At 37.7% G+C, this 25,928-nt stretch overlaps 2 protein-coding genes across 13 annotated transcripts in view; one reads left to right on the top strand and one right to left on the bottom strand.

The window, feature by feature from the left end:
• The window catches only part of CRACD (KIAA1210), a 111,313-nt gene extending 106,768 nt beyond the window's left edge, over window positions 1–4,545 (top strand). For 7 of the 9 annotated variants that reach the window (XM_040699009.2, XM_040699012.2, XM_040699011.2 and 4 more), the window contains 2 exons: window positions 1,345–1,501; window positions 2,665–4,545. In XM_040699009.2, coding sequence (XP_040554943.1) covers window positions 1,345–1,501; window positions 2,665–2,812 — 305 coding nt within the window. In that variant the 3' untranslated portion in view covers window positions 2,813–4,545. Of the gene's footprint in view, window positions 1–1,344 lie in introns of all 9 variants that reach the window. The other 2 variants (NM_001389400.2, XM_040699010.2) reach the window with 1 other exon arrangement.
• AASDH (aminoadipate-semialdehyde dehydrogenase) lies at window positions 2,994–25,886 on the bottom strand. Of its 4 annotated transcripts, none has more exons than XM_046940175.1 (15): window positions 24,889–25,886; window positions 23,606–23,859; window positions 21,415–21,535; window positions 20,403–20,743; window positions 19,565–19,757; window positions 18,066–18,307; window positions 14,982–15,088; window positions 14,373–14,545; window positions 13,172–13,364; window positions 12,508–12,626; window positions 10,039–10,876; window positions 9,068–9,231; window positions 8,384–8,509; window positions 7,031–7,162; window positions 2,994–5,995 (listed from the first exon to the last, which is right to left on the bottom strand). In XM_046940175.1, exons 2-15 carry the CDS (start codon window positions 23,833–23,835, stop codon window positions 5,588–5,590), a joined length of 3,387 nt encoding a protein of 1,128 aa, XP_046796131.1. In that variant the 5' UTR covers window positions 23,836–23,859; window positions 24,889–25,886; the 3' UTR covers window positions 2,994–5,587. The 4 variants fall into 4 exon arrangements, with proteins under 4 accessions (XP_046796131.1, NP_001376419.2, NP_001383172.1 ...); NM_001389490.2 differs by having other exon boundaries at window positions 25,822–25,872; NM_001396243.1 differs by having other exon boundaries at window positions 23,790–23,859; window positions 25,822–25,872.
• Between the last annotated feature and the right edge of the window lie 42 nt (window positions 25,887–25,928).

The following is a 25,928-nucleotide window of genomic DNA, read 5'->3' as shown; positions in this document are numbered from 1 at the left end:
ACTCTAGCAGTAATATAGTTTTAGTATTATTATGGTTTTGCATGTTTTTGAGGAAGTGAATGATTTTTTTCTCTCTCATATTACCCCTAGAAGTACAAACGCATCTGCGTTCAGCACAACTTGCTGCAGTCTCATATATGAGACTCATTTCATTCAAAATGAGTCCTCATTTCATTCAAAAATACAAACACCAATTAAATGAAATTGAGGGCACTCTGTCATTTTGAATTTAGGATTTTCCTCTCCCAGCCAAGTATCTGGTTTGGACGGCTGGAACCAGAACTTAGTCCTTTACTTGTCACTTAGATAAATTGAAATCACTGTGCGTTCAAAAGGCAGGAACAGTAAAACATATACACAAAATACCACGACTGTTGGGAAGTAAGTGTTGTAACGTTAGTTCTAGGCAAAAAGTTTTGGAGAGGAGTACAGATGGGTAAAGATGAAATCTTTTTATAAGCTACGCTGTAAATAATGAGGGCTTCTCTGAAAGTAAATACCGAATATTTATTTAATATTTCAGCTGAAATTCAGAAGGAATCACAGATTTTGAATTTCCTCAAAGGGAAAGCATAGAACTGAGTTGGTCCTAAAGGAAATAGTGACTGGATATCCATGTGATCGCTGTCTACAGTTGGAGTCAGGCAGCCATTATCAACAGCACAAATATAATATAAGCCAGTATTTCTACGCTATGAATGGTGATGCACCGATTTGAGTTTCCCACAGTTAGTAGGGCAGTATAAGCAGAAGACCAGGCTAGAAAATGTTTAAAATAGGCTTGCTGAATTCTCTTCCAATGTCTTAAAAAAAACCCTAAAAATAATTTAAGAATGTGATCTATTTCAGACTTGCACGTGAATCTTCTGCAACAGGAACTGCTAAGAGAGTACAGCCTTTACAATAGCACAAATTACTGCAACCTTTCAGATTATTGGCTTTTCAAAGTGTCTGCTTACAGCAGTAGCTGCTGCTGCCATTCGTTTACTACTTATAGTTAATAATGCATCACTAAAGTTACACTAAAAAAACAACAATTTTTGCCATCTATGCAATTTTAAAACTTTTAAAAATATTCAAAACGTGAAAATGCATCTAAAAGTAATCTAAAGTAATTACAGCTAAAGTAATTTGGACTGAGTGAGAACATTTAACAGAGCTTCTGAAAAAGGAAATTCTGCTCCTTCTTTATCTGCTTGTTTTGCAAATAAGTAAGATTTAACTAACAGAGTTAGAAATAAGTGTTGTGTTAAATCAGAACAACTTAATAGAATGAAATCTCTGAAATTCTCCAACAGAGTACGGGGTTCAACTAAAACTTGTTTTGTTTCCTCCTCCCCACAGTGGAAATTTCAGATTCTGTTCCACCACCACCACTGGCAAAAGAGGTGGCCAAGAGATTCTCCACACCTGATGCAAACCCCGTGTCAACAGAACCAGCCTGGCTCGCACTGGCCAAGAGGAAAGCAAAAGCCTGGAGTGACTGTCCACAGATCATAAAGTAAACTGTAAAATTACATCTCTGTTGCAGCCTACTAACTGCTTTCTTTTTATTTATTCAGCTTTTAAACACATGACAAAACTGAAAATGCATGTATTGGAGGACTGGAAACTGAACCGATTACCATTTTGCTCTAGCTCACTGTAAAGCCTATTCAAGTCATATATTCCGTTGCTTTGACAAATAGCTACGTGAGGTCACAACAAATTTCAGAGCCAGTCTCTCTAAAAATTCAAGAATGCTCAGATACTGGATGTTAAGTTTTAGCCAGTATCATAACAAGGGGCGGAACTTCAGCAGCTCCTTAAATTCTCTTGAATTTGGTTCTGGAATTTTAGATCTCTACAGTTAACTGGAGATCTCAGAAGAGTTTTTCAACAGTCCGTTGTTGAAAATTAATGCAAGATGCATGTTCCCTTCTCTTACTTCTAAATTTTCTTAAGTGTTAAACTGTATGAACTGTCAGTAGTTCTACCTGCTATTTAAAAGCGTCTTACCTAATGAAGAACGTCGGTAGTCTTCTGTCCACCTGCAAATGATAAATAAGGTGGTACCATTCAAATGCTGAGGTATTTTTTTTTTAATCATAGCATTATTGTGTTAATATTCCCTTAGTCCTAAGAAGAAAACAATTCATTCAACTTTACAAAAAAATTACTAGTTAAGCCGAAGTCAGCAAGTTTTCAGAAAGAAGCCTCTACTCTGCAACTACCTGAAAGGAGGTGGCAGCAAGGAATGTCACACTCTTTTCTCAGGTGACAAGTGGTAGGATGTGACAAAGCAGTCTCAAGGTGCACTGGGGAGGCTGTGCTTGGATTTTTAGGAAGAATTTTGTTACAGAAGGGGGGCTGTCCTGGGAAGCAGTGGAGCTCCCACTGCTGGAGCCATTTAAGGGATGTGTGGACATGGCAGTAAGTGACATGGCTTGGTGATGGGCCTTCGTAGGTCAGGTTGATGGTTGGACTTGATGGTCTTGAACATCGTTTCCAACTTAGGTGATTCCATAAGCCAGGGAGTCAGTATTTACTGTAGTCATTTAAGTGCATCGCTGTGCACTTGGCCACAATTAAGATGCAGAGAGACAGCAATTGCAGATTAAAACTTTAAATTGTATGACTGGGAGCAAAGGATGTAAAATTATTCCTGTGTTCCTGTACTTACGGAGTTGGTCTCAGGAAGTTCACACAGGAGCAAGAACACATAACTGAAGTTAACAGAGATCTGAAGGCTAGGTCAGTGAGCAGCTCTAGAATTTCAGCTCTGCATTTCTCCTGGTTTTACTTCACATGCAACTTTGGGTATTTCAGGTAAATTCCTGTACTTTGACCAATACAGACAGCACACTTTGAAAGGGTTTACTTACCCTCCCTTAAGTGAGCGTTGACTTACTGCCCACGGTTCACTTACCTGCTGTGGCAGATACTTTATTACTTCTCTGTACCTAAAATAGTGTTGTTCACTCCCTCTCTCTTGCAAAAAAGGATAAAGTCCATAGTGATAATAAAATTTTTATTATCCTCAATATCCCACAGAAATAGCTATGTCTATATTTTTAAAAGTCACCCTAGTTAACAAACCTGTAACGTGCCCAACAAGGTTTTACAAGGCAGTATTTAACAAATCTGATGATCTCTTAGTAATGGTAAGGCTCAAAGGCACTTTAAGCCTAAAGCATGATAAAGGGTGATAACTTTGATGGGAAGAAGTTGCATCATTATAGAATGATACCATATGTATTTCATGGAAATAGTTTAGCCAAACTGCTGTATGCAGCTTGAGTAGTAGCACTTTAAATTATGCAGAAAACAGAATGAAATCTGCCATGAATTCCCATCCCAAGAATCTAAAAGGGCTTGACAGTAAAATCATTACTGAATAAATACCCTGTTTCCCATCAAACAGAAAGCAAGGTTTGCTATCATGGTTACAAGAGCACAAACACACAGGACATGGTAGATAGAGAAGATTAGAATAGCAGCAAGATGGGTTTCTTGAGCCTCCTAAGCCATCATTTTTGCTCAGTTTCATATTTAAAACCCGAACCTGTAAAGTAACATTTTTTCCATTAATGTAAGTATTTAGAATGTTTTATACAGAGATGAGGCAATGCTGTTCTCAAATATTTGAAAAAAAAAAATACTGCTACATGGTAAAATCTCTGCAAGCTTTTCTGAGGAAAGATTTTGGCCCGTAATTATTTCTGCTCTGCTAGCACTATGAATTAGTACTTCTTAAATCTGTTCTTTTTGTGAATTTTGTAAGCCTTCGATATGTATTTGTAGTTACAAGAACTAAACTGCCTGAAGCCTGTCTTTAGGATTATTCCTTGGGATAGGGATACAGGTTTAGTACAGAGAAGGTGAAGTAAATCAGGATTAAAGTATTCCAGAAAGCATAGCATAACAAGGTGCTATTGTGCATGACATAATGATGCAATTTTCCAATACAATACACTTATAGCACATAGAACAGAGCTTTTGTTAAGGATGGTCTTAAGCTAAAGCTTCAAACCAGATTGTTTTTTCAACCATAAAGGTATCTAGTGTAATAATGGAATCTGTATTATGTACAGAACTTGGTGGAAACATTTCTAAAATGTACATGTTCAACAGTGACATTTCATGATAAACTAACAAAAATTTGCACTAAATACCAATGAAGTGAAGTGTTACTTTGCTTTAGCTTTGTTGCAGCCGTTTCTGATCAAGTGTTGGAAATCTGTTAAAAGAAAAAACAAAAAACCAACCAACCCAAACCATTACTTCTGACTTTAAAACACAAAAAATATTTTAAAAACCAAACAAACCACTATGTAGTATATTGTCTCAATTTTTGTAACTTATACACATTAATAGCATTTCTTCTGACCAGGTTATATACGATTAACCTCTATGTTCATATAGTAATGTATAAAGAACTATAAGATGTATAATTGTGGGGTATTTGTTGTGTACTTTTTTAATTTTTCAAATGTTTTAAAGTGCAATTGTTTATTATACTAATGTCATTTTAATTCTTATTAAACTATAACCCAGTCAAAATTATCTATTAGGGATGTATCAATTCTGTGTCTCTTTTTGCTGTCTGTGTCCTTCAGGTTTGCTTTATAATGGGACTCCTACTGCCACAAGTGTCTTGCCTGTGCATGTCTCTTAACAGTAAAATGGATGAACAAGACACGTAACAGCCTCTGCAACTTCTACTTACTTTTTAACTAACTCAGAATGTTAGAATTCGAAGTAGATGGTTCACAAGGAGAGAGATGACTGATAGCTTCTACAGTAGTACTTTAAGAAGACTGTTGTAATCAGGAAGATACTCGAGTTAAGAGTACTTCTGTCTGCAAATCCTTGCTTTGCATTACTGATAGTAATTCTTTTTAAGGTGTTTATGACGACGACAGCAACAACAAAAACTATACAATCCGTTATGAATACTACTCTGTAAACACTGCAGATAGCATAAATTCAAATTTCTTCAAAAATAATTTGGCAAGCATTGATTCGAACGCTACACACCTCATCTAGGAACTCATATGGGAATTGTCATTGATATTTCATAGACACTTTAGAATACAGGAAGTGATTTCTACAGAGAAGAGTATAGACTTAGCTCAAGTGGAGCCAGGAAGGGCCCCAACTTGCTGAAGGTTAATTAATTACATACACAGAATGCAAGCTACATCCTCAGAAGTCAATTTACTTGAATGTTAAATTCCAGTGTGCAACTGGAATTACCAGAGTTTCTTCCAGCTAAACAAGTACTTGAAGCCACACTACTGACTTATTTTCCTGCTACACAGGTAAAAGCACAACACTCAGATCCAAACAATTTGAAACACTTTCTTTCAGCAGTCTGAGCTGGGAAATGAGGGAGGGACAGTGAAACTTGTGGCTAGTGCTGAGCAGTCATCCTTCAGTCAGTACAGCAAGTCAACAAACATCACTTACCTGCATTTGCAGTGGTGCAAAATACTATCTGAGAAAGCTGCACAAAGCAGCTCTTGCCTAAAGCAAAATAGGCAGAGAGGTAGACAATGCCTGCAAGTTCTTAATTTACAAATGTAAACAATTAAAAAGCAGCAGTCTAACATCCTTCTTGTTCCTTTTTTCCTGTTATGTACAAATCTAGGCAATAAACATAATCATTTCTACAGCCAACAACAAGCTTTGTTCCCCATACTATGGGTGATGAGAAAACCTCTCCTGGAAGCGTATCTATTCCTTCTGCTGTTCCACTCCTGGCATTCAGGATCCACACTTTGCCATCTGTAGATACTGCTGCCAAAAGAACTTTGTTCTTTGAGTCATCACTTTGGAAAACAAATGGCGTTCCATATACGCTTGAAGTGGCTTCAAATTTCCACAGTAAATTCCCCTCCGTATTACAGCAGTAGATAAAGTGATCATGGGAGCCAAAAAATACTTCTTGCTTAGTTAAGCTAGAGATGCATGGAGATGAAAACACCGGTCCATTAGTGGAAAACTGCCAAACCTACAGAAATAACATAACCACCCATTATCACAGGCTGATCACATTTTCAGTATGATAGCAACTATAAATTTTTAATACTTAGTTGTTGATGGAAGCACATATAATTTCAAAATCATACAAGATTTCAGTGTGGGCTGGTAAACACTTTCCAAATTACAAGTTAAGTTTTACAAAGCACAGTATGTGAAAAAAGAAAACAGATATGTTGGAAGAGTTACTGTCTTCTGAGAGACCCACAGAGATAGCCAACTTTGGAAAAGAATGTTCCAGGGTCATCGTAATACAACTAGTAATGAACTTTAAGGATTTTGTTAAGATGCCATTCTTTTCCAAAAGATAAATTCTCATTAGTGCTAGTTTTCCTCTCCTCAAGCTAATGATAGATAGAACCCTCTTCAAGTGAGGATACCCCTTCTGCAAAGAGACAGAGGGCAAGGGCACAGACTAGGACACTGAACAGTCAGAAAAAGCTTTGGAATTGCCATGTGTATTGCACCTGAGGCAAACAGAAATAGTATCAGTTATTTTAATAAACCATATTCATCGTGGCAGAACAAAACAATATTTAATTCCATGCTGACTTATTTTGCCAGAACTATCATCTGCAACATCTTTGCCACAGTGCCAGTATTTAATAAACAACTAAGCATTCTAAGAAGCTTTTACTTCTCAACAGTCACCCTCTATGAAGAGATGGCTTTAAACATTCTTGAGAAACACGTAACCCAAAAGTATTTATTTGTTGGCACTACTCTGGCACTTCCACTTGCTCTGAATGTAAGCTCTACTACAATTTGTGTTACTACATCAAGCACCTTGGGACTTAGTGGCTTATTTCTGGTTTGGCATGGACTGAATGTACTACAGTTTTTCTTCTTTTCCCTCTGTATAATATATGCTTCAGTTTGGTTTGCAAAAAGGTACACGTTAATCATTAAGCCTCAGAAAACAGTATTAATAAAGCATGTTATGCAGAGTTTGGGGATGAACATTAAACAAAAAAAACCCACCCCAACCATCACCAACAGTTTTTACCTTTTCTCCAGAATGAGTGTAACAATATAAGTTTCCATCCACACATCCAATACAAACACACTTCTCATTGCAGTGAGGAGAAGAGAAAAGTGGTTTTCCCAGGAAACTCTTCCAAATCTTATTCCCGGTCACCTGTCAACGGAGGTTGCACAAAATGGTTCTTCCTTTACAGCTTGACCCAGCCACGCACATCAGAAGCAAACCTAACTCTCCAAATGTTATTCCAACAAAATAGTGTATTCCCTGCGATACTCATTGTCCCTATTCCACTTTTCCTTACCCTAGGCAAAATAATTAATAGTAAGCAGTAGTAGTAGTTTCAAGAAGGACTTAACTCCATTCTCAGTTCCTCAGAATGTGAACAGGGTCAGCAAAGGAAAGAATATTTTGAAAATGAGTATTATGATTTTTTGACAAATACCGTACTAAATGCTTCATGCCACAATCTATGATTGCCACAGTAAGCTCTCTTTGTTATAAATAAACACGTGAAGCTATGGCTGGAGTTTTCAACTGCATGTCACGCAGTATTATGGGGAAAAAAACCCAAAACAAAACAAAAGAAAACCCCCCCCCACACCAAAACCTTTTTCTTGCCCACAGCCCACTCGAGCTGCAAAACCATATACTTAACCTTACAATACCAGATAGAGACAGAAGTAGTATTTGGGTACCACTATGGAAATTTGAAGTGGGTGGGAGGTAAGGAAAGCAAGGACTAATGTTACCTTGTGAGAGGTGAACAACATGAGCATCTGCTCTAAGTAACTGTTTCTTTTATCAGGCAGGACCAGCTGCAAGCCAAAACTGCCTCAGAAAAGTCATGAAATTGCACCACATTTATCACAAATGCCACTCTCGTGGTGCTGAGAACAGAGCAGTAGTCCAAGATGATGATGGACAGCTCTTTAAATGACTATGAGAAAGGGAGCACTAAGAGGAATAAAGGAGCTTCTCCCCTTATTCTGTTTTAATTTCAGTACATTCTGTGTGTACTTTTTTTCCAAATCTTACTGTCAAAAGGACGGAGGAAAGAAAACAAAATCTACAGGCATACTCTCACATATCAATTTAACTGATAAAATAGTATGTGGGAATTGGAAGATGCTGATTCCAACTTTTGCCTACAGCTACCATGTAAATTCAAGCAAGTCACTTAAATTCTATTTACCATCAGAAATTACTATAGTGACCTTGTGTATAACAATGAGGCTCTCAAGTGAAGAAGAATTCATTGTAACGCATGATCACATAATTTCTTCCATTGAAAAAGTGCTCTTAATTTCAGAAATGCATTTTGGTTTAATCTAAATTTGACACTGAGATCAAATACAAGTTGGCAATGGTACATACCGGGTTGACAGCCAGTAACAGTCCTCCTAGCGTAGCAACATAAACATGATGAGGAAAAGAGCTTATACAAGGAGATGAAAACACAGCTCCACCTTCACAATGCAATTTCCATACACACATCTTTTCCTGTAAGAACAACAAAAATTTACAATTCGAATTCAAACTCAGAATGTTTGCAAAGATCTTTTAATGTCAAAGCTTATCAAACAGTGTGTTTAATTAATAAATGTTACTTACGATATAATTCACATGGTGTTATAGAAACTCATGTCAGTGGCATTTTCCAGTAAATGCACAACAATGTTCTGTTGAACAACCAGCAACATCTGGCCCCCCAGTGTGCCACCTTCCCTCATCTATTCTTTCAAAATGCAAGACTCTCTTTGTACCACTAAGCCATTCTATCTCTTCTGGATGGGCACCGTATTCTGAAATACCCACAGGGTATTCAGTAACTGAGAAGCTTAAGATCTTGCTTCACCCAGGACTAGGAGCATGAGAACACCACTAGACCTATTTACTAACACATTATCCTAACCCGTTCAAGCATGCACAACTATCTCCAAACTTTATGGCAGACTTCTGAGAATACCAACACTACTGGAGCTTCATCTGGCGTGCTACAGATAGGGTCTAATTTGGATATTGGTTCTTGTATACATAAAATTTAGCCAGTGTTCTTACATAAATATCCAAAGCATACATATGTTGGTCATGTGATCCTATGTAGACTAGTCCACTGGAAGGATCTACCACTGCAGAGCTTTTCACAGTGTCTTCTGTGGCAAAAGTCCAGTATGCTTCTCCATCGCTGCTTTGGAGCACATACACTAAGCCATCATAACAACCTGTAGGACACAAAACACAACAATGGAAAGGAAAAAAGATAAATATCTGTATTTATGGTGTGTTTTATGCTGCTAGCTGCGTCTCTGCTGGAAAGAACTTCGTTTACTAAGGAGGTACGGCTTCAAAAGCTTTTCCAAAGCTGCTGCTCCTCTTTTAGCACCAAGTCTTTGCAATTAGTTTATATATTCGAAGTTGTTAATTTTGTGTTCTTTCCTACCTTGTCCTAGCAGACACAGTGTATATAAAGTCAGTGCTATATATCAACAGCCAGCAGTCCTTAAAATTCCCATACTATGATGGATTAAAAACTTCCTTTCTGAAACGCATGTTTAAAGACAAAAAAAAAAACAATCTAAACTTTAACATGTAATTTATAAATACACAGTCAAAGGAAACTAGACTATTTTTCACAGTTTGATTATCTAAGGTACCACATCCTAATTGCTGTCTCCATCAATTTTTAATGACATTTTACCACTCCATAATCACCCTTCCATACTTCTTTAAAAAAACACCTTAGGGGTCACACCTCAATCAAACACTGAAAATTACCTGCACCCTGGTTTATTCCTTAATAAGGCCCTAATAATGAACTGGCATAAAATCAACCACAACTGCATAATATGTCAATCTCTATCACAATGTACCATGACGTTTAAATCACTTATTCCTTCTGTTTCTGTTTTACAATAAATTCATTTTGAAGCAGATATGGAAGCTTATGGATAAATGTAGATGGAAACATTCAGAGATAAGGAAAAATACAAAAAAATAATCTGAAATGAAAGTTAAAACACAAGACATACCGACAACAATGAAATTTCCACACTTAGATATGCAGGCAGAAGATTCAATACGATCTCCAAGCTTCTTCTCCCATTTTACTTCTCCTGTATCTAGATCAATAGCCTGCATTGCATGAGAGTGAGAGCCAACAAATACAGACGCAGATTCTTCATCTTTAGATGATATTACAATCAGTGGTGATGCATCAACACATTTTCTTGTATTTGACTTCCATCTTGTGCGCAATGCCAACTCTGCTGTTGTTACATGACTGCATTCCGCACAGGTTTGCTGCACAGAGCAGCAGTCAGTTTTATTTACTTTGTTGGTAATTGTTAAAGTCCTGTTCTCCTTTTCATACCCTCGCACGTGGCTTTTTGTTATACTTGGAGTCACAGCATGCAAGAAGGATGGTTGTTGTAGTGACTCCCCTTCCACCTGTACTGTACTACTGGGTTGTATAAAAGACTTGGTAAAGTTCATAGAAAAAAAATGATTTCCTCTGCTCAGTGCTATAAATGATATTAATCCTGGAGCAACCTTAAGATATCCTTCAGATTTCAGTTTAGCATATTTTCTGTGAATTTCCTCTCCACTGTTTTTACTTAGTTTTCTTTTCAAAACACTGTCATCATTTATTAGCTGGTCTTCATCCGGAAACAGAGTTTTAAGAATATGCTTATAAACCTCCTCAATCGAGCGGCTGAGAATAACTTCAAGGAGCCCAGGCACACCTCTGCCTACCAGCATCTCAATTTCATCATAAAATTGTAGAGCTTTTAAGGAGTCTCCACCACTGTACAAAAATACCGCATCTTTAGAAATTCCACTTGAATCACCTAGGAGACCCAGAACGACCTAGAGAAAAGAAGGAAAGAGAGAACAGTCCATAAGTAAGCATTACACCATATCACACCCACACAAAAACTTGAGTAAAATCCTAACAAATATCCAGAATTCCACTAAAAATTAACAGGAACTGAGGAAACTTGCTCTGAAACTGTGCGAATAATAACAGTTGAGGAGGAACACAGATACACTAGTTCAGTACTACAATATTTTTTGCTAATTTATTTCATTTTTCCAATTAAGGAATTAAGGCAAATTCTGCTGTGTTTTTTGGCCTTTTTTAATCTCAATACTGTTCATTAATGATATCTACACTATCTGTCAGTTAAGAAACTAATGCCCATCCTGGTTTTCACTGGAATAGTTAATTTTCTTCCTAGTAGCCCATATGGTGCTGTGTTTTGGATTTAGTATGAAAACAGTGTTGAGAGCACACTGATGTTTTAGTTGTTGCTGAGCAGCACTTACACAGATACAAGGATGTTTCAACTTCTTGTGCTGCCCCAGACAGTGGGGAACAGAGGGTGCATAAGGAGCTGGGAGGAGACAGCACCAGACAGCTGTCCCATACAATGTGGCATCAGCTGTGTGGTGCTTGGCTGCCTGCTGGGTTAAACCACAAATCATTTTGATAAAATTGGTTGAAATGCTTCATTTTATTAATAACATTTCTATAAAGCAGTATCTTCTGCTTCTGAATGATTTAAGCAACCTACTTCTCTATCTACTTTTGAAGCTACAAGCCCTTTCAATTTGTGAAGGATTTCGGATTGAGCACTGTTATTACAATAAAGAACAATTAATACAATCTCCTGTCATTGCAGTCCCTGTTCTTTAAGTCTGGTTATAAAGTCCCAAATCCTTTGGTTTTGGAAGCTGCTTTCTACAGTTCAAACTTGGTCCAGGGCACATCCCATTCACTTGGTTATAATTTCTATAGCCACCAACACAGCTCAGTATCAGCACAAGAGAAGCCAATTACTTCACTAACTTCCTTCTAACTTTAGTTATTCAAGACCTGAATAACTAATAATATTCAAGCTCCATATCTGGAGCAAATCCCACTTTCAGGTGAAAATTACAAGTCTACCTTTGAAAAAATGTAATAGTTTGTTATTACATTTAGGTAGTTTGAAAAACAAGACTTCAGCACAGAAATTGAGAAACGATACAACCAAACAGCTCAAGAGACAATTACACAACTGTGCCACCTATTAAAAAAAAAAATAAAACAAACTCTTCAATTCAGAGTTATTTTTAGCAAGTAGAAACTCTACTGACACAGCAGCTATTTTGTACAAAATTCCCACCTCTCAGTTCCCTGTTTCCCTTAGGGATACCATACTTGGTAAGTGAAGCAGCATACAAAAAGCTACTGACAGATTACAGATTTCCTCTGCTATTTTCTTATACCTTCATACTCTGCAGTTTTACCTGATACGGAAACATAAATTACTCCCTCCTGACCATTACTGAGCAACTGTATTTAAGTATTAACTGAACAAAAGAAGCTGTAATATTTGAATGTATAGGCAGCTAGAATGTTCTGGTTGCATTAGTCATACTTCTTAAACTGTTTAATTCCTGACACATGTATAATGATGCACTTGCAAAGATAAAAAGGCAGCTCAAAATACTACCTTCCATAAATACTGCAATCTTTTCCACAGTTCCTCCACGCCACTCAGCTTACTGTCACGCCTTCTGGAGTTTAGATGGTAGTGGTAAATCTTGTTCAGTTCAGATATATCAACTTTACCTTTGTGGAAAATAAAGTGTGATTTTTTTTTATCGCTCTTCTGCATTTACACTTCCAAAATTCTCTCTACTCAAATAGTCATCTTAGTCTTTTACTGGTTTCCTTATTAATACTCAACTGCACTTTTTTTTTTAAAAACCAGTCAATCAAATATGAGTATAACATAACTGATAACAGAATCCAGTAAGGCTTTTGAGCATTCAACCCTAGCCTCCCACATAACCCCACTTTCAGTTCCTGATCTTTCTCCAAGTGAAGTCAGGGTTCTGCTGCAGACTGTGACAGAAAATAAGTGTGCGATTTTAATACTAAATTGATTTTGCTGCCTCTTTTTGAATCTTGAATGAAACATTATCAAGCACACATGATAGATAGCCATGATATCCTAAGAGGAGTTACTTATCTGATTTATGTGTTTAAAAAGCATGACTGGATTTTGGTCAATTAAAAGAAAATAAACAAAAAAAACCCCAAGAACACAAAAAACCAAAACCAGAATGACACTCATTAAAGTAAGCAGCAAGAGTACTTAAAGTATCATTTACCGTGTGATGTTAAAGGCAAAGCTTTAATCTGTACAAGCTCATCAGGAATTCCATGAGTTGGCAGACGTTTCTGGAGCTCGTGAAGAGTTTCTCTCTCTTCTAGATCACCCCTGGGAACCACAAATAGGATAAGTTTTTCCTGCTGATACCAGGTCACTGCACAAGCTTCTACCTGACAAAGATCTTCAGCAGCCTGTAATTAAAAGTATACGTATATTTTGAAATATAGTTCATCCAAGCATAAGGAGTAAAAAAAACCAACAAATTACTTTAAAAAATTACCCATTTAAAATGTATATTTCTCTCATTCCTACATAACATCCTGATCACTGGTACTTTGCTTGTATTAACTTAGACAGAAATGACTGTTGTCAAAGACTATAAAGAATGAATGCAGAAAACCCAGCACAGCTACTTTACAGCGTACTTCTTAGTTATCTAAACAACTTTCCTGAGTAAAAGCCTGGAAGAAATGCTTTTGTAAGGTCTCTTAGCTCAAATTGTCAATAAAGATAGAGAGCATGTTTTTGAAGTGTAGACATTTTAATAAATACTAAACCATCAATTTTTAACAAAAATACTTTTAGATGATAACAGCTACACAGGGGTTACATTTTTGCCTATGTCTTAAATGAGTCAAAATCCCATCTGGTTAAGCATCACTTTAAAAAAGAATGGCTTCAATAAGATCCAAAAAAAGATCAAAATGAGACTGCAAGCAATTGGTGAAAATAAAATATATATAAAGTTCATTCCTATTTAGAAACTAATCTTCAAAACAAATGATCAGGATGCAGGAACTGAATGCATGCTGAGTACGTTTGCTGATGTTACTAGAAGCGGGAGGAGCTGCCGACTCCTTCAAGGAGCCCTGCAGAGAGATCTGATCATTCAGTCCTGAGGAACAACAATTATACGAGCACGGAAGCACAGCATGCAGTATTTTTCAGATCTATATAGAGATCTTAATTCTATTGGAATAAAACACATAAGACAGATTTATAAGAACTTAGAGCCAAACTTCTCCATTTTAAGTATCTACATTAAGTGACCACATTTTTGATAATATAATCTCTTAACTTTCTTAAGACTCCAAAAGATCTTCTGAAAATGAATACACACTGATTTTTGATGATAATGATTTGTACATTATCCCTGCTTTTTCATACTGGCATACTCTGTTCATAAGATGCTATCTTACCTGCTGCAAACATTCCATATTAAAACGCTTGCCATGACGTTTGATCTGATTGTCTTTCCGACCCAAAAAGAATATCTCTGCATTCTGCACTCTTACAAAATCCCCTGTTGCTCTCATTGTGCCCTGTGGTACAATTATCTCATCGTCAAGAAAGCAGATTCGTTCTTCACCACCTATAAAGAAAAGATTGTGGTCATTATTAAATGTCTATCTGTAAATGAAGTAATTAATGGAATACTAAGTATTTTATCAGAAGTTTCTTATCAGTGTCTTAACTTCTACACTGTACAAATTAGGCAGTAGGTTTAATTGAATTAATACATATAAACTACTTCAGCTGACTCAAAATGCAAGCAGGAGAAAAAAAAAAAAATCAGTATAATGAAACCTGTCTGCAGCTAAAGTGGTGATCATTTCTTATTCATCATTCCAACAAGCTAAAATACCATCAGAAGGTCCCTGGCCCAATGGGAATTTACAGTGTTACTCCAACCTGTTTAGCAGAGGCAGGCACCAAGAAAACAAACAAACAAACAAACAAAACCCAACACATTACTAAAACTCAACTAGGAAAAATATCTTAGAAGAATAAAAAAATTATAAAGTAACCTATAAATATTTGTCCCTCGCCTTCTAGAACTGCAGAACCATTGGCATCTCTGATCTCAACCGTTGTTCCAAGGAGTGGTGATCCCAAAGGGACAGGGAAATCACTCCTAAATATATTAAGAGAGAAACAGTAAAATCTTTCCTTTCTGAATACAAATCTTTCCTTTCTGAACACAGGAATGATTTTACATATAATCTTCTAAAAGAACAGCATTAGACCAAAAGTAGACAGATGAGTCTTCTTTCTACAAATACTCTCAAAAACTCAGTTTGCTCAAAATGAGAGATCTTGTCAATCGGTTTGATGATCATATACAAAGAAAAAAAAACACTAAACAAAACCAAACAAAACCCATTCCAAAGAACAACAGAAAATAAGGCTTAAATGGATAGAAAAATCCCATAAGGGTACCTGCTTGTACGTCTCTGAGATTAAATCTCCATCAAACACAACTATTTTAAACACATGTAACAACTTTCTAATTCATTCTTTCCCTATTATAGTTTGAGCTTTAATTCTTTGTGATTATTATGTGTATATACATTGTGTCGGTGAGCACAGCTGAGTAGAGCGCAACAGGTTTTATTCAGTAAAGCAAAATTTAAGAAAGAGCAATTTGAAACAATTTTGCAAATATATGAAGTTAGGCATGGGTTCTAGATCAACTCTGATCATAAATTCTCATACATCAACCTAACAGCTCTTGCTCAAACCCTGTTATTTAGGCAGTTGAAACCTCTCCTTCTCTGCTCGGTCAGTAAATTCTTTATCCCACACTGAGCTAAAGGCAGCCAAATTTTTTATTTTGGCCAAGTGAGAAGCTTCTTTTCATTCCTCTGTTCAATTTCAAAACATAATTACTTGAGAAAAAGACATGAGAAAGCATCCCTGATATTCAGTACGTTTACCCCATACCACAGGAAAGTCCTGCCAGAAACGCAATACTAGAAATTTTTTTACACCTACAAACAAATAAAAACAAGACTCCTAAATTTTTTATAAAAGAGCAAAATCAGAAGACAAACAGCACCTCACTTCAACATTATTAAGAGTCTTGGGATTAGACATTTAATTTTGCTAAATATACAGAAAAAAAGCGGTGCAGAGCAGGGCAGACCAAAGATGTGCTAACTTTTCTGCTTATCTTTTGGTTTTCTAGTGTTCTTTAGAAATTGCACCAGTTTTCATCATTCAGATAGCAAACGTAACAATGCACTATGCTCCAACTGTCCTACCAATACTAAGAAGTAAAAAAGACATAAAACCACATGTCCTCGTTTTGATTCTGGGCTGCTTACTTGCTTACTGCAAAGGAACTGTAACTGTCTTTGCAGTGACACTTAGAGGGAGCAGGCTGTGATGTGAAGAGTGGGAGATCAACAATCACAGACTACAGAAGTTTTCAGAAGTTCCAATTCTACTTTAGTTTGAACAGAAAAAACAACACATTATCCCTGCAGCACAGACAAGGAGTAGCAAAAAACAGCTTCAGAGAGGAGAAGGTAACATTTGAACTCAAAGAAACCAGAACGTAGTACTAGAATCAGAAAATGGCAGTGCTGTAGAAGACCTCACATTTTCTGCATAGCAGATATTTAATAACAGGACATATTACACTGCTTCCACAGAAAACTCCTTGCTTATTTATTAGGAGTTTTGCAGGAGAATCTGAGAATAGTTTCTGGCTATCTACCATTTTCAGTCTTCAACAGTTTAAGTACCTGGTTAATATATCACATCACTTGTCCTATGAAATGGGATGTTTCAGACATGCCTACCTCAAGTCACACGTATAACTGTCATGCCACGGAATAATTACATATTTCAGAAAGCAAATGATACACTGAGCTAACTGGCCTCATCACTCCTTCAACTCTCTTTACAAAATACAATGAACGAAGTCTTTAATAGAGTGAAGATGGCAGAGTGCTAAATGATGAAAAGAAATTACTTCTCAAAGTCCACGTAAAATGACTGCGAGATCTTATGTCTCACTTTGTACAATTTCTGTACCCGGTACTTGCCAAGTAACATCAGTGAGATCATTTGCTGCAGTACATTATCTAATGTCAGAAAAAATAAAAATCAGTAACTAGTCTCCATCTCTTCATTTGTGGAGTTTTAAAAACCATAGGTAAAAGCCTGTATCACTAAGAAACACAATTAGAATCAAAGAATTGTAGGGGCTGGAAGGGACCTTTGGACATGACATCAAGTCCAACCCTTTGCTTCAGCAATTACCTACAGTAAGTCACATAGGAAAGCATCCAGACAGATCTTGAATGTCTCCAGAGAAGGAGACTCCACAACATCTCCAGGCAGCCTGTTCCAGTGCTCTGTCATACTCAAAGTTTTTCCTTCTGTTCATAGAGAACTTCCTGTGTTCCAGTTTGTGCCTGTTGACCCCTGTCCTTTCACCGAGTTCCACTGAAGAGAGACTGATTTCAGCATCCTCCTTTTATTATTTTTGCTTCAAATAAGTAAATCTCAAAAGTAACATTTTGAACTTGACAGACCTAAGCTACAAGCATAGCTTCATTCAGAGGCTATGATTAAGTCTAAGAGCTACATTTTTTTTTTTTCTTTTAAACTCCCACTGATAGTTCTACTAAGCTTCCTCTATTTGAATATGCAAGATCTCACTGGAAAAGCTTCCTGATGAGCAAGAGTAGGACTAACTGAAGTTACAGCAAGCAAATACCACCACAGAAACAGCACACCCCAACCTAGGCTCATTCATGCTCAGCATGTAGGAACACAGGCTGAAAAGAGGAAGAAGTCTAGATACAGATGACGAGAACAGAGACCACCATGAAATACCGTGTGAAAAAAAAACGGTGCGACAAGTATGAAAGTTCTCAGACTGAAGGTTTATGGTTCAAGAATCACCCAACAACAATTTCTTCTTGAAGGGACTGTATTAGAGCAAGAAATCAATAGACTGATTGAAATACAAATAAATAAATGTAACTTCCACCAGCATAAGGCATAAGCACCTGTGAGGACTCTGTAGCCCTGGACAGGTTCTATTCTGTGCATTTTCATCATTCACACACCAAGCCATGAAAACTGAAATTTCCTACCTAAAATCAGCACTAAAAACCTCTTCAGGAATCCTGTAGCAAGTGGCCCAGCTTGAAACCTCAGTTATACCATACAAATTAAAAATACTTGTTTTGTTCTCCTTGTGCTTCCAACTCTTCCAGAGATTCAGTACGGGAAAGGCTTCACCACCAAGGGCTAAGACTCGGAGTGAAGTGTTTGCAGACAATACTGTTGATTTAATTATGTGAGCTCCAAATCTTCTGAGAAGTGTTGGTGTTGCCTAGATGATACATATTCAAAAACAAAACAAAGAGAAACCACTGTACATTATTTCAGTATGTGCGTACTCTTTCTCTAGCCTTATCGTATCTACTATCTTATACTGCAGATCTACCTAAGCATAGATGGCATCAACCATCAGATGTCAGTGTAGATCATGCTGGTGTTTTGTGAGATTGTTTGAAGTTTTTAATGAATACTATCAGCCCCTATGTTCTTCTGTAGAGGGAAATGGACACCATCAAGATTTATAGCAATTTAATAAATCAAAACAAAAGCAGGTAATAAAGTCACAGCATATTTGCAAACAGTGTTTTATTTCTGCTGTGGTGTTCTCAGCAAATTACTCATTAATTGTGTATTTAAAGCCTGCAGTCTTAACTATCACCATTCCTCGAAAAGGAAACCTGTCTACAAATACAAGTACTTCAGAATTACGTTAATGACAAAGCAATACTTTTGGGGTTGATTTATGAGATTTAATAGATTAATTACACTACACTAATTTTGTCCAAAGTCAATTACAAGTGAGATCTCTTTTAGCCACTCTTCCCCCTAAATCCTGATTTAATTTTCTATTATCAATTAATATTTTTATGAAATACCCTTTTACGCTACCTGGCAAAGCCTGGGCCTATTTGGCCAAGTTGAATGCTCATAAAATCTGGTTAATTTTCCAAAAATTAACTTTAAAGTTATTACAACTGTGATTACATAGGACTAGACCTGTTTCGATAGAGAAGGGGCAAATAACACCTCATATAAGCAGGTGGCCTGAAAACAAGAAGTGTTGCTGGGGAATCAGTGATTCTTCTTCTCTCAGTATTGTAAAAACAACAAACGTTTTAACATGCTATAGATAGCATTGTTTTAGTTGTCGTATTTTTAGTATATATACTGCTATTAAAACTGTCTATGAGGTGAGGCTCAAAGAGGAAACCCATTATAAGATGCTAAATAGATGCAGATGTTTTTAACAGGTTACTCCATAATTTAATTATTCTTATGAATTGGTGGATTCTTAAGATGAGCGCTGGTTTTATCTTCAGTTCATTGCTTTATACTGCAAGATGTTTGAGGCTTTCATTAGAAGCTAATTTTCTGAACAGTTAACAATTTACTGCAAAAAGGATAGCACGGTCTGCACTCTTCAGGAAGAACATCAATGTCATTATTGTTAAGACTGATGAAACAAGTAACACACATGAGCAAAAGTGAGAAGTGAGAGACAGAAAACAGTCACTCAGGTGTTGCCTACCTGCAACACTGTCACATGGTGATGGTTAAACAGGGCAGTAGACAGCTCCACAGGCATCATTTTAACAGCATTTGGTACTATGAGAATAGAGGCTCCACTTGTCAGAGCAATGAACAGTTCGACCACAGATGGGTCAAACGTTAAAGGAGAAGCCAGGAACAGCACATCATCCTGGGTGATCTCAAAAATTGATCTAAAAACAGAAAGCCAGGAATTACAAATCTGATGCACCCTGATGAAAAAAAAAAACAAAAACAACCAACACTAAACTAGAAGAGCAGAGTGGAAGAACATGAAATAGATGCCTCACTTTAGCAACAGTAAGGGATTACAAACTACAGTGAATATTTAAGCGTATTCTGCCTTAATATGCAGACCAGACAATTTAAGCAAAAGGTCCTGTATCAAGACATGAACTACTGATCAAACTAACAAAGCCCCTTTACAAATAGATACAAATAGCTTAAAATGGAATTAGGATTTAAAAACCATAAAACACATTAAATTTAACTGTGAATAATTAATATTGTTATCTATTTCTTTTAAGCAGCAAATCAGCAATACAATACTTAAAACAACAGTATATAATTTGAAGTACAACCTTCAGAAATTCAGGTAAAGCACCATTTAAATATTAAACACAGCATTATGAGAGACAAGATCTTATGATACTATTTTGAAACAACAGAAAGAAACACAAAGAAATCAGAGAAGCGAGGGAAGGAGGAAGTGAAGCAGTGTTAGGAAAAAACGTACACCTCTCTTTAGTGTTTAAAGAGAGACCCCAAATATCAAATTTGTAGAAACATTTAAAGGAAAAACCAGAAACCACACTTACTTAAGATGCTGAATATTTGGCACTATACATGTATGAGGCACTCTGACTACTTTGGGAGTCCCTGTAGTTCCTGATGTATGCAAGACGTATGCTAAAGAGCATCTCTGGCCAACATCCCTGTATCCTCCTTCTGATGTTTTTAATTTGAGATGCTCTGGGCAGACAGTATTTCCGAGCTGTGAGTTACCCATAACTTTGAAAGCTTCAAGTTTACTTTTCACATTGTCTGCTTGCAAATTAACATCAGTACTGCTCCGGCTCATATGGAAGAGAGTTAAACCAATATGTTCCACTGTGGAAGAACTGTGGGACAACCAATCAATGTGGGCTGTCTGGAATTGCTGTAAAAGAAAATGAACAATTTAAACAGCAGAATTCTCACTGCACTGTTGCTCTACTGTTCATAATAAAATATGAAACATTTTTCACAAATCTGCCTCTACTTTTGGGGAACATATACCAAGCAGTTTTAAGCTCGTATGTACTTGTGTATTAAATAAACACAGAATTAATAAATGAGAAATCAATTGTCTGAGCAAATAATGAAAAGTGAAAACATACAGAAGAATTTCAGAGAAGACGAAGCACCCCAAATTACAGCTGCATTGGTCCAGTCTTGTCTATTCCTGTAGCAATAAGTCAGGGTACTGGATTTGAGAGAAGATGGAGAAAAGGAAACTAAACCATTACATGCAGCAATTGTTTTCAACTGTTGCAAAGATTTCGAACTCCTGATCTTGACATATGGAGAAACAAGAGTGGAAAGTCTTTGAAAGTCACTGCCCAACAAGTTTACCTGAACAGTACTGTAAAAACAAACAAGTAATTTTTTTGAATGGAGAAAGAATACTTTCTACTTCTAATTTTGAAGACGTTCCTCTCTGGCTTAAAGCCACTTGTCATGAAGGACTGAAACAAGCTCAACAAAGCTTATAAAAACACGATACAATCTGAATAGCTACACATTTCTAAACAGCACTTCAATGCTTTCACTGGAAGTCTGAACACTCACTTTTATTTTGTCATTCTCAACAAGAATATATTGAAGATTGCTTTTCCTCATGAAGTAAGCAGATAACAGTGGTGGAGCATCTGGATCAATAGGACAGTAAGCAGCTGGAACCTGAAGGATTCTAACAAGACAAAATTTAAAATGTTTTAAGTGAAGTAAAAAATAATAATAAAACTAAGAATATCTACTTACATTTCACTCAGTTGTTGCTTGCTTTTTTTCTCTAAATAGTTATGAGTCAGAAAATGTAGTTATAATGTGACTTTCAAATATTTTTAGAAATACATTATGAAGCAAATCTATCACTTTTTTTTGCATTTTGCAGTAAGGAAAAAGATTAGTGCTGGACAAAAGCATTCCAAATTCTTCTTGCCAAGCAGCTCAGCAGCGATAATGGTAGCACTGACATCAATAGCACCATGATTTCAAAGCTTCTGCTACTGACTGTGAACAGAAATACAAGCATTCATTTATATGTGTACAACATGTATAAACGTATTTTAAAAAGAATCAGCACACTGAGTACAATTTCTATTCTCACCTAACAGTCTGGCATAAGAAAATTCTGAGCGTGTACCAGAACTGTTTTCCTAATGAACAGAAGAACGCTGAGTCTCATTCTGCTGTCATTCACTGTGCCTTACATTGTAGCTTTTTTTCCCCAACAGTTGTATACTGCAACCGCTCCCTCTAGTGGCTCAATTTGATTAAGGCAAGCATTTGAATTTATTACTCCACAGAACAACAAAATGGTAACTAAAATAGAAACAGCTCCCATAAATTTTAGCATTTCATCAAAGGCTGGGTTCCCATGTCTAATCAGGTATACTTTCTCGTGCAAATGATTCATCATTGTAATGATGACAAGATACTGAATAAAGGCTTGGAAACTGCAGCATTCTGCATACTTGAACAGTCTCTGGAATCAATAAGCACTTAGGCCTGCCCTGCACTATATACAGCAGTTAATTACTCAGCAATTAGAGCTCTAAATAAATGAATCAATAAACTGAAGTGCCCCATCCGTTTCCAGTCACGTTACAAAAGATATCTGTGTGGTTGCTCGGAGCATTGGGACAGAGGGTGAGTAAGGAAGGACGGGACCTGAGGCAACCTCAAGCTGGGCCAGCTGTGAGAGCAGGCCATGCTGTGCAGGACTCGCTCCAGTCAGACCTTAAAAGTCTCCATGAGCCTGTATAACTTCTGTGGGAAACCTCCTCTGCTGCCACACTGGGGAAGAAGGGTTTCCGTTACTAGTGAAGAAGTCAGCACACCTGGAAGGTTCATTATTACAGCACTCAATTCACTGAGATCTTTGTAGTCAGCTGTGATGTATGGTCTTGTGCTACCGTGTATTTCAGGTGCAATGTGACAGCAGGAAAATACAGACGCAGACCTAAGAAACGTGGATGCTGCTTCATCCCTGAAGAACATATGCTCATGGCGATGAGGTACGTTATTACATTGTAAATGTAATAGCTGTACGCTTTTACCTGTTATTATTCATTAGCAACATCAAGATTTAAAAATTGCTGAATTAACATGAGCGTTGAGATCACAAACATTTCCATTTCCTTCCCATTAAATAATCAATGTTTCTTTAGTGCTGCATTGCTAATTACTTTCTCCTACAACCTTTCTGTAATGGAACTGCATCCGTAGACTCATTTAGCTTGAAGCATGAGATTTCTTTTCAATACCTTATATTTTGTTAGCAAGACAAGAGGAATACATTACAAAACCGCATATTTGTTTTGGACTGGATATTTATTCTGTTAAATCAGCTCCATTTTAAAACAAAAATGGAGCTACTGGTCATTAATAATTGTTTGTATTTCTATAAATATACTCAACCACACATTAAAAAAAAAAGTTACATTTTAGGACAATGAACTTAAGATTCAGAAACCTCTGGCACTCTCTTTTCAAAGACTGAGTTGTAATACCACAATCTTCTCATAAGAATCTGAGACTCCAATGCCTCTACACTGTTAAGGAACACAACAAAGGCAAAACCAACCCTAACTGTAGCATTTCGGCAGCACCAAAGCCAACTAGCAGTTACTGCCAGTGGTACTACTATAGCATTACAGCACTTCTGTTGATATTAAAAACGTTAAACTTGCAGTTTGCTTTAATGGAGATGATCATTAAAAATACAACACAGAATGCAGGCATTCTAAATCATTACCCTAAGATCCAGGATGGTAAGTTTATTCCAGGACAGCAGTAAAGGCCTATTTCACACCTTCCTTGAGGATCACAGTACTTTTGAAGGAAAGCTGTTAACTCCGTGGCATGTTTAATCACTGTTGCATACGTGTAGAAAGTTGGAGGTCCATCATTGCATTCATCAAACCAAACAGCTTTTCTACCTGAATGCAGGCTGGCCGCCTGAGCCACCATATCATGGAGAGTCATCTCTGCTGCACTTCTTCAGTTCTCCTTGAAAGATTAACACAGAGCACACTGTCATCTCCCGATTTATAATATTTTAGTAGAATGACTTAAATACACAAAATAGTGCCAAGCAGGAAAAAAAAATTCAAAGAACAACCCCTGAACAGAAAGCACAATCCTTTATCACAACACCTTACACCACTGGAACTCAAAACCTGATACTTTTATCATTTACAACAGCTCCCATGCTAAGGGCTAGGAGTACAGTAACTCACTAATTTATTGGTGTCCAACCTTTTGGCTCGCCTGGGCTGCACTGAGTGAAGAGGGATTGTCTTGGGCCACATACATGCAAGGTTGCACTGAAAGTAATGCCTCCTATTTATTTCCAAACTATAACTGATATAGAGAGCACAATAACATTTGTTAACAGAGCAAATTCTCAACTACAAAACACTGTTTTTCTATAACCACCACCCTGTCTTCAGGGGGAGGGTTGGAACTAGACAATCTTTGAGATTCCTTCCAACCAAAGCCATTCTATGGTTCTACATAGAGTCACCACCACAAGCTATGCGTTTTCGCCAGCAATGAACAAGAGTCTGCATGCCACACACATAAAAATCTGCACCAGCAGAGGTGATGACCACTGTTGCCATCGCCACTGCTGAAACACACCACCCACTGCGCTCACATCAACTGTCTGGTCTCCATCAACATTCACCAAGTGTCAATGAATGCTGTTTTTCCTGCATGGAGGAATTTAATTCTAACCCTTTTCTTCCTATGCACTACCATGTCAGATGTCATTATGTCAGACTGCTCCTCTGCCACACAGCAACAAAATGGAATAGGATACTGGTGGGAGGGTTCAGCTTCTGCTGCCATACCACCAATATCCAACTGTGACACCGTGAGACATCACCATAAAATAGGAGGCACTACTTTCCGAGCAGCCCTCATAAAATATATAACATCGTTAAAATATAAGTAACAAAACTCATGTTAATCTTTAATATTATTTATTAAAACAAACAAAAAGAAGAAGGCAACATAAAAACACGGATATATGACCTTGGTTTTGCGAAGCTAGCGCATCAGGCAGGTTCAGTGGCAGTGGTAACAATTCTCAGTGAGCTCTCAAGGTGCTCATCAGAGATTTTAATGAAATTTTACCCTTCTTGTGCTTCATCCTTGAGAACAGTCGTTCACAAATGTACGTACTGCCAAAGAGCAGCGACACAAATAAGGCATGACTGTGAAGAGAGAGATGCTTTTCTCTGGTAAGGGAGAGCTTACAGAAGTCAAGTAAAGAGACATAGTCAGATTTTTGATTGCAAGTCTACATACTCCATTTGAAAACGTGCAGGTGATGTATTTACATCAACTGAAAATGGAGTCACAAACAAACAAAGATAATTGTTTCGGCACTCTTGAAACCCATTCTCAAATTCCTTTATCAGAATAAAAAGCACAGCTGCATATTTTTTTACTATTCACGGGACTGCGTTTAGCCAATATACCCAAATGCAATACGCTCACTGGCAGTTACTTCAGCTAACACCGCACCGCGCCCACCCCGGGCCGTGGTTTCAGCCCAGACAGCGTTAACAGCGCAGTGCCCGCTGCTGAGCCGCGGGCGCAAGCCCAGGCCCATGCCGGGCCGTTGCCGCCATGACGGCGCGGGGCAGGGGGCGGCCATAGGGCGACCGGCCCCGGGCAGCGTGCGGGCTGTGGGCAGCGGGTTGGAAGTGCCTGCACGACTGATTGCAGAGGGTGCTCATCGCTACACTTCTGTTTTTGAAGCTGGACGCAACCAAATTAAGAATTTTGGTAACACAAACCAACTAATAGCCCCGCACACCCCCGCCACGCTCCAGGCCCTCCCTGTCTACAGGCACCGCAGGCACAGCCCTACACGGCCCGTCCCGGGGCACTCGGTCGCACCGCGAGCACGGCGGTACGGCACGGGCGCCATGAGCGCGAGTCTGATACCACGGGACCCACCTCAGCCGGGGCCTTGCAGCAACACCCAGCGCCATCCGTTCACCGTCTCCTAGCAACCAAAGAACAGCGCTCCCGATTGGTGGAATCTCTTTTATCCTTGGCCCGCT

This window comes from Gallus gallus, chromosome 4 (genome assembly GCF_016699485.2).
Source record: "Gallus gallus isolate bGalGal1 chromosome 4, bGalGal1.mat.broiler.GRCg7b, whole genome shotgun sequence".
In the NCBI taxonomy this organism is placed as follows: domain Eukaryota; kingdom Metazoa; phylum Chordata; class Aves; order Galliformes; family Phasianidae; genus Gallus; species Gallus gallus.
Note: the sequence above shows the minus strand (reverse complement) of the source record. Positions and strands in the feature narration are given on the sequence as shown.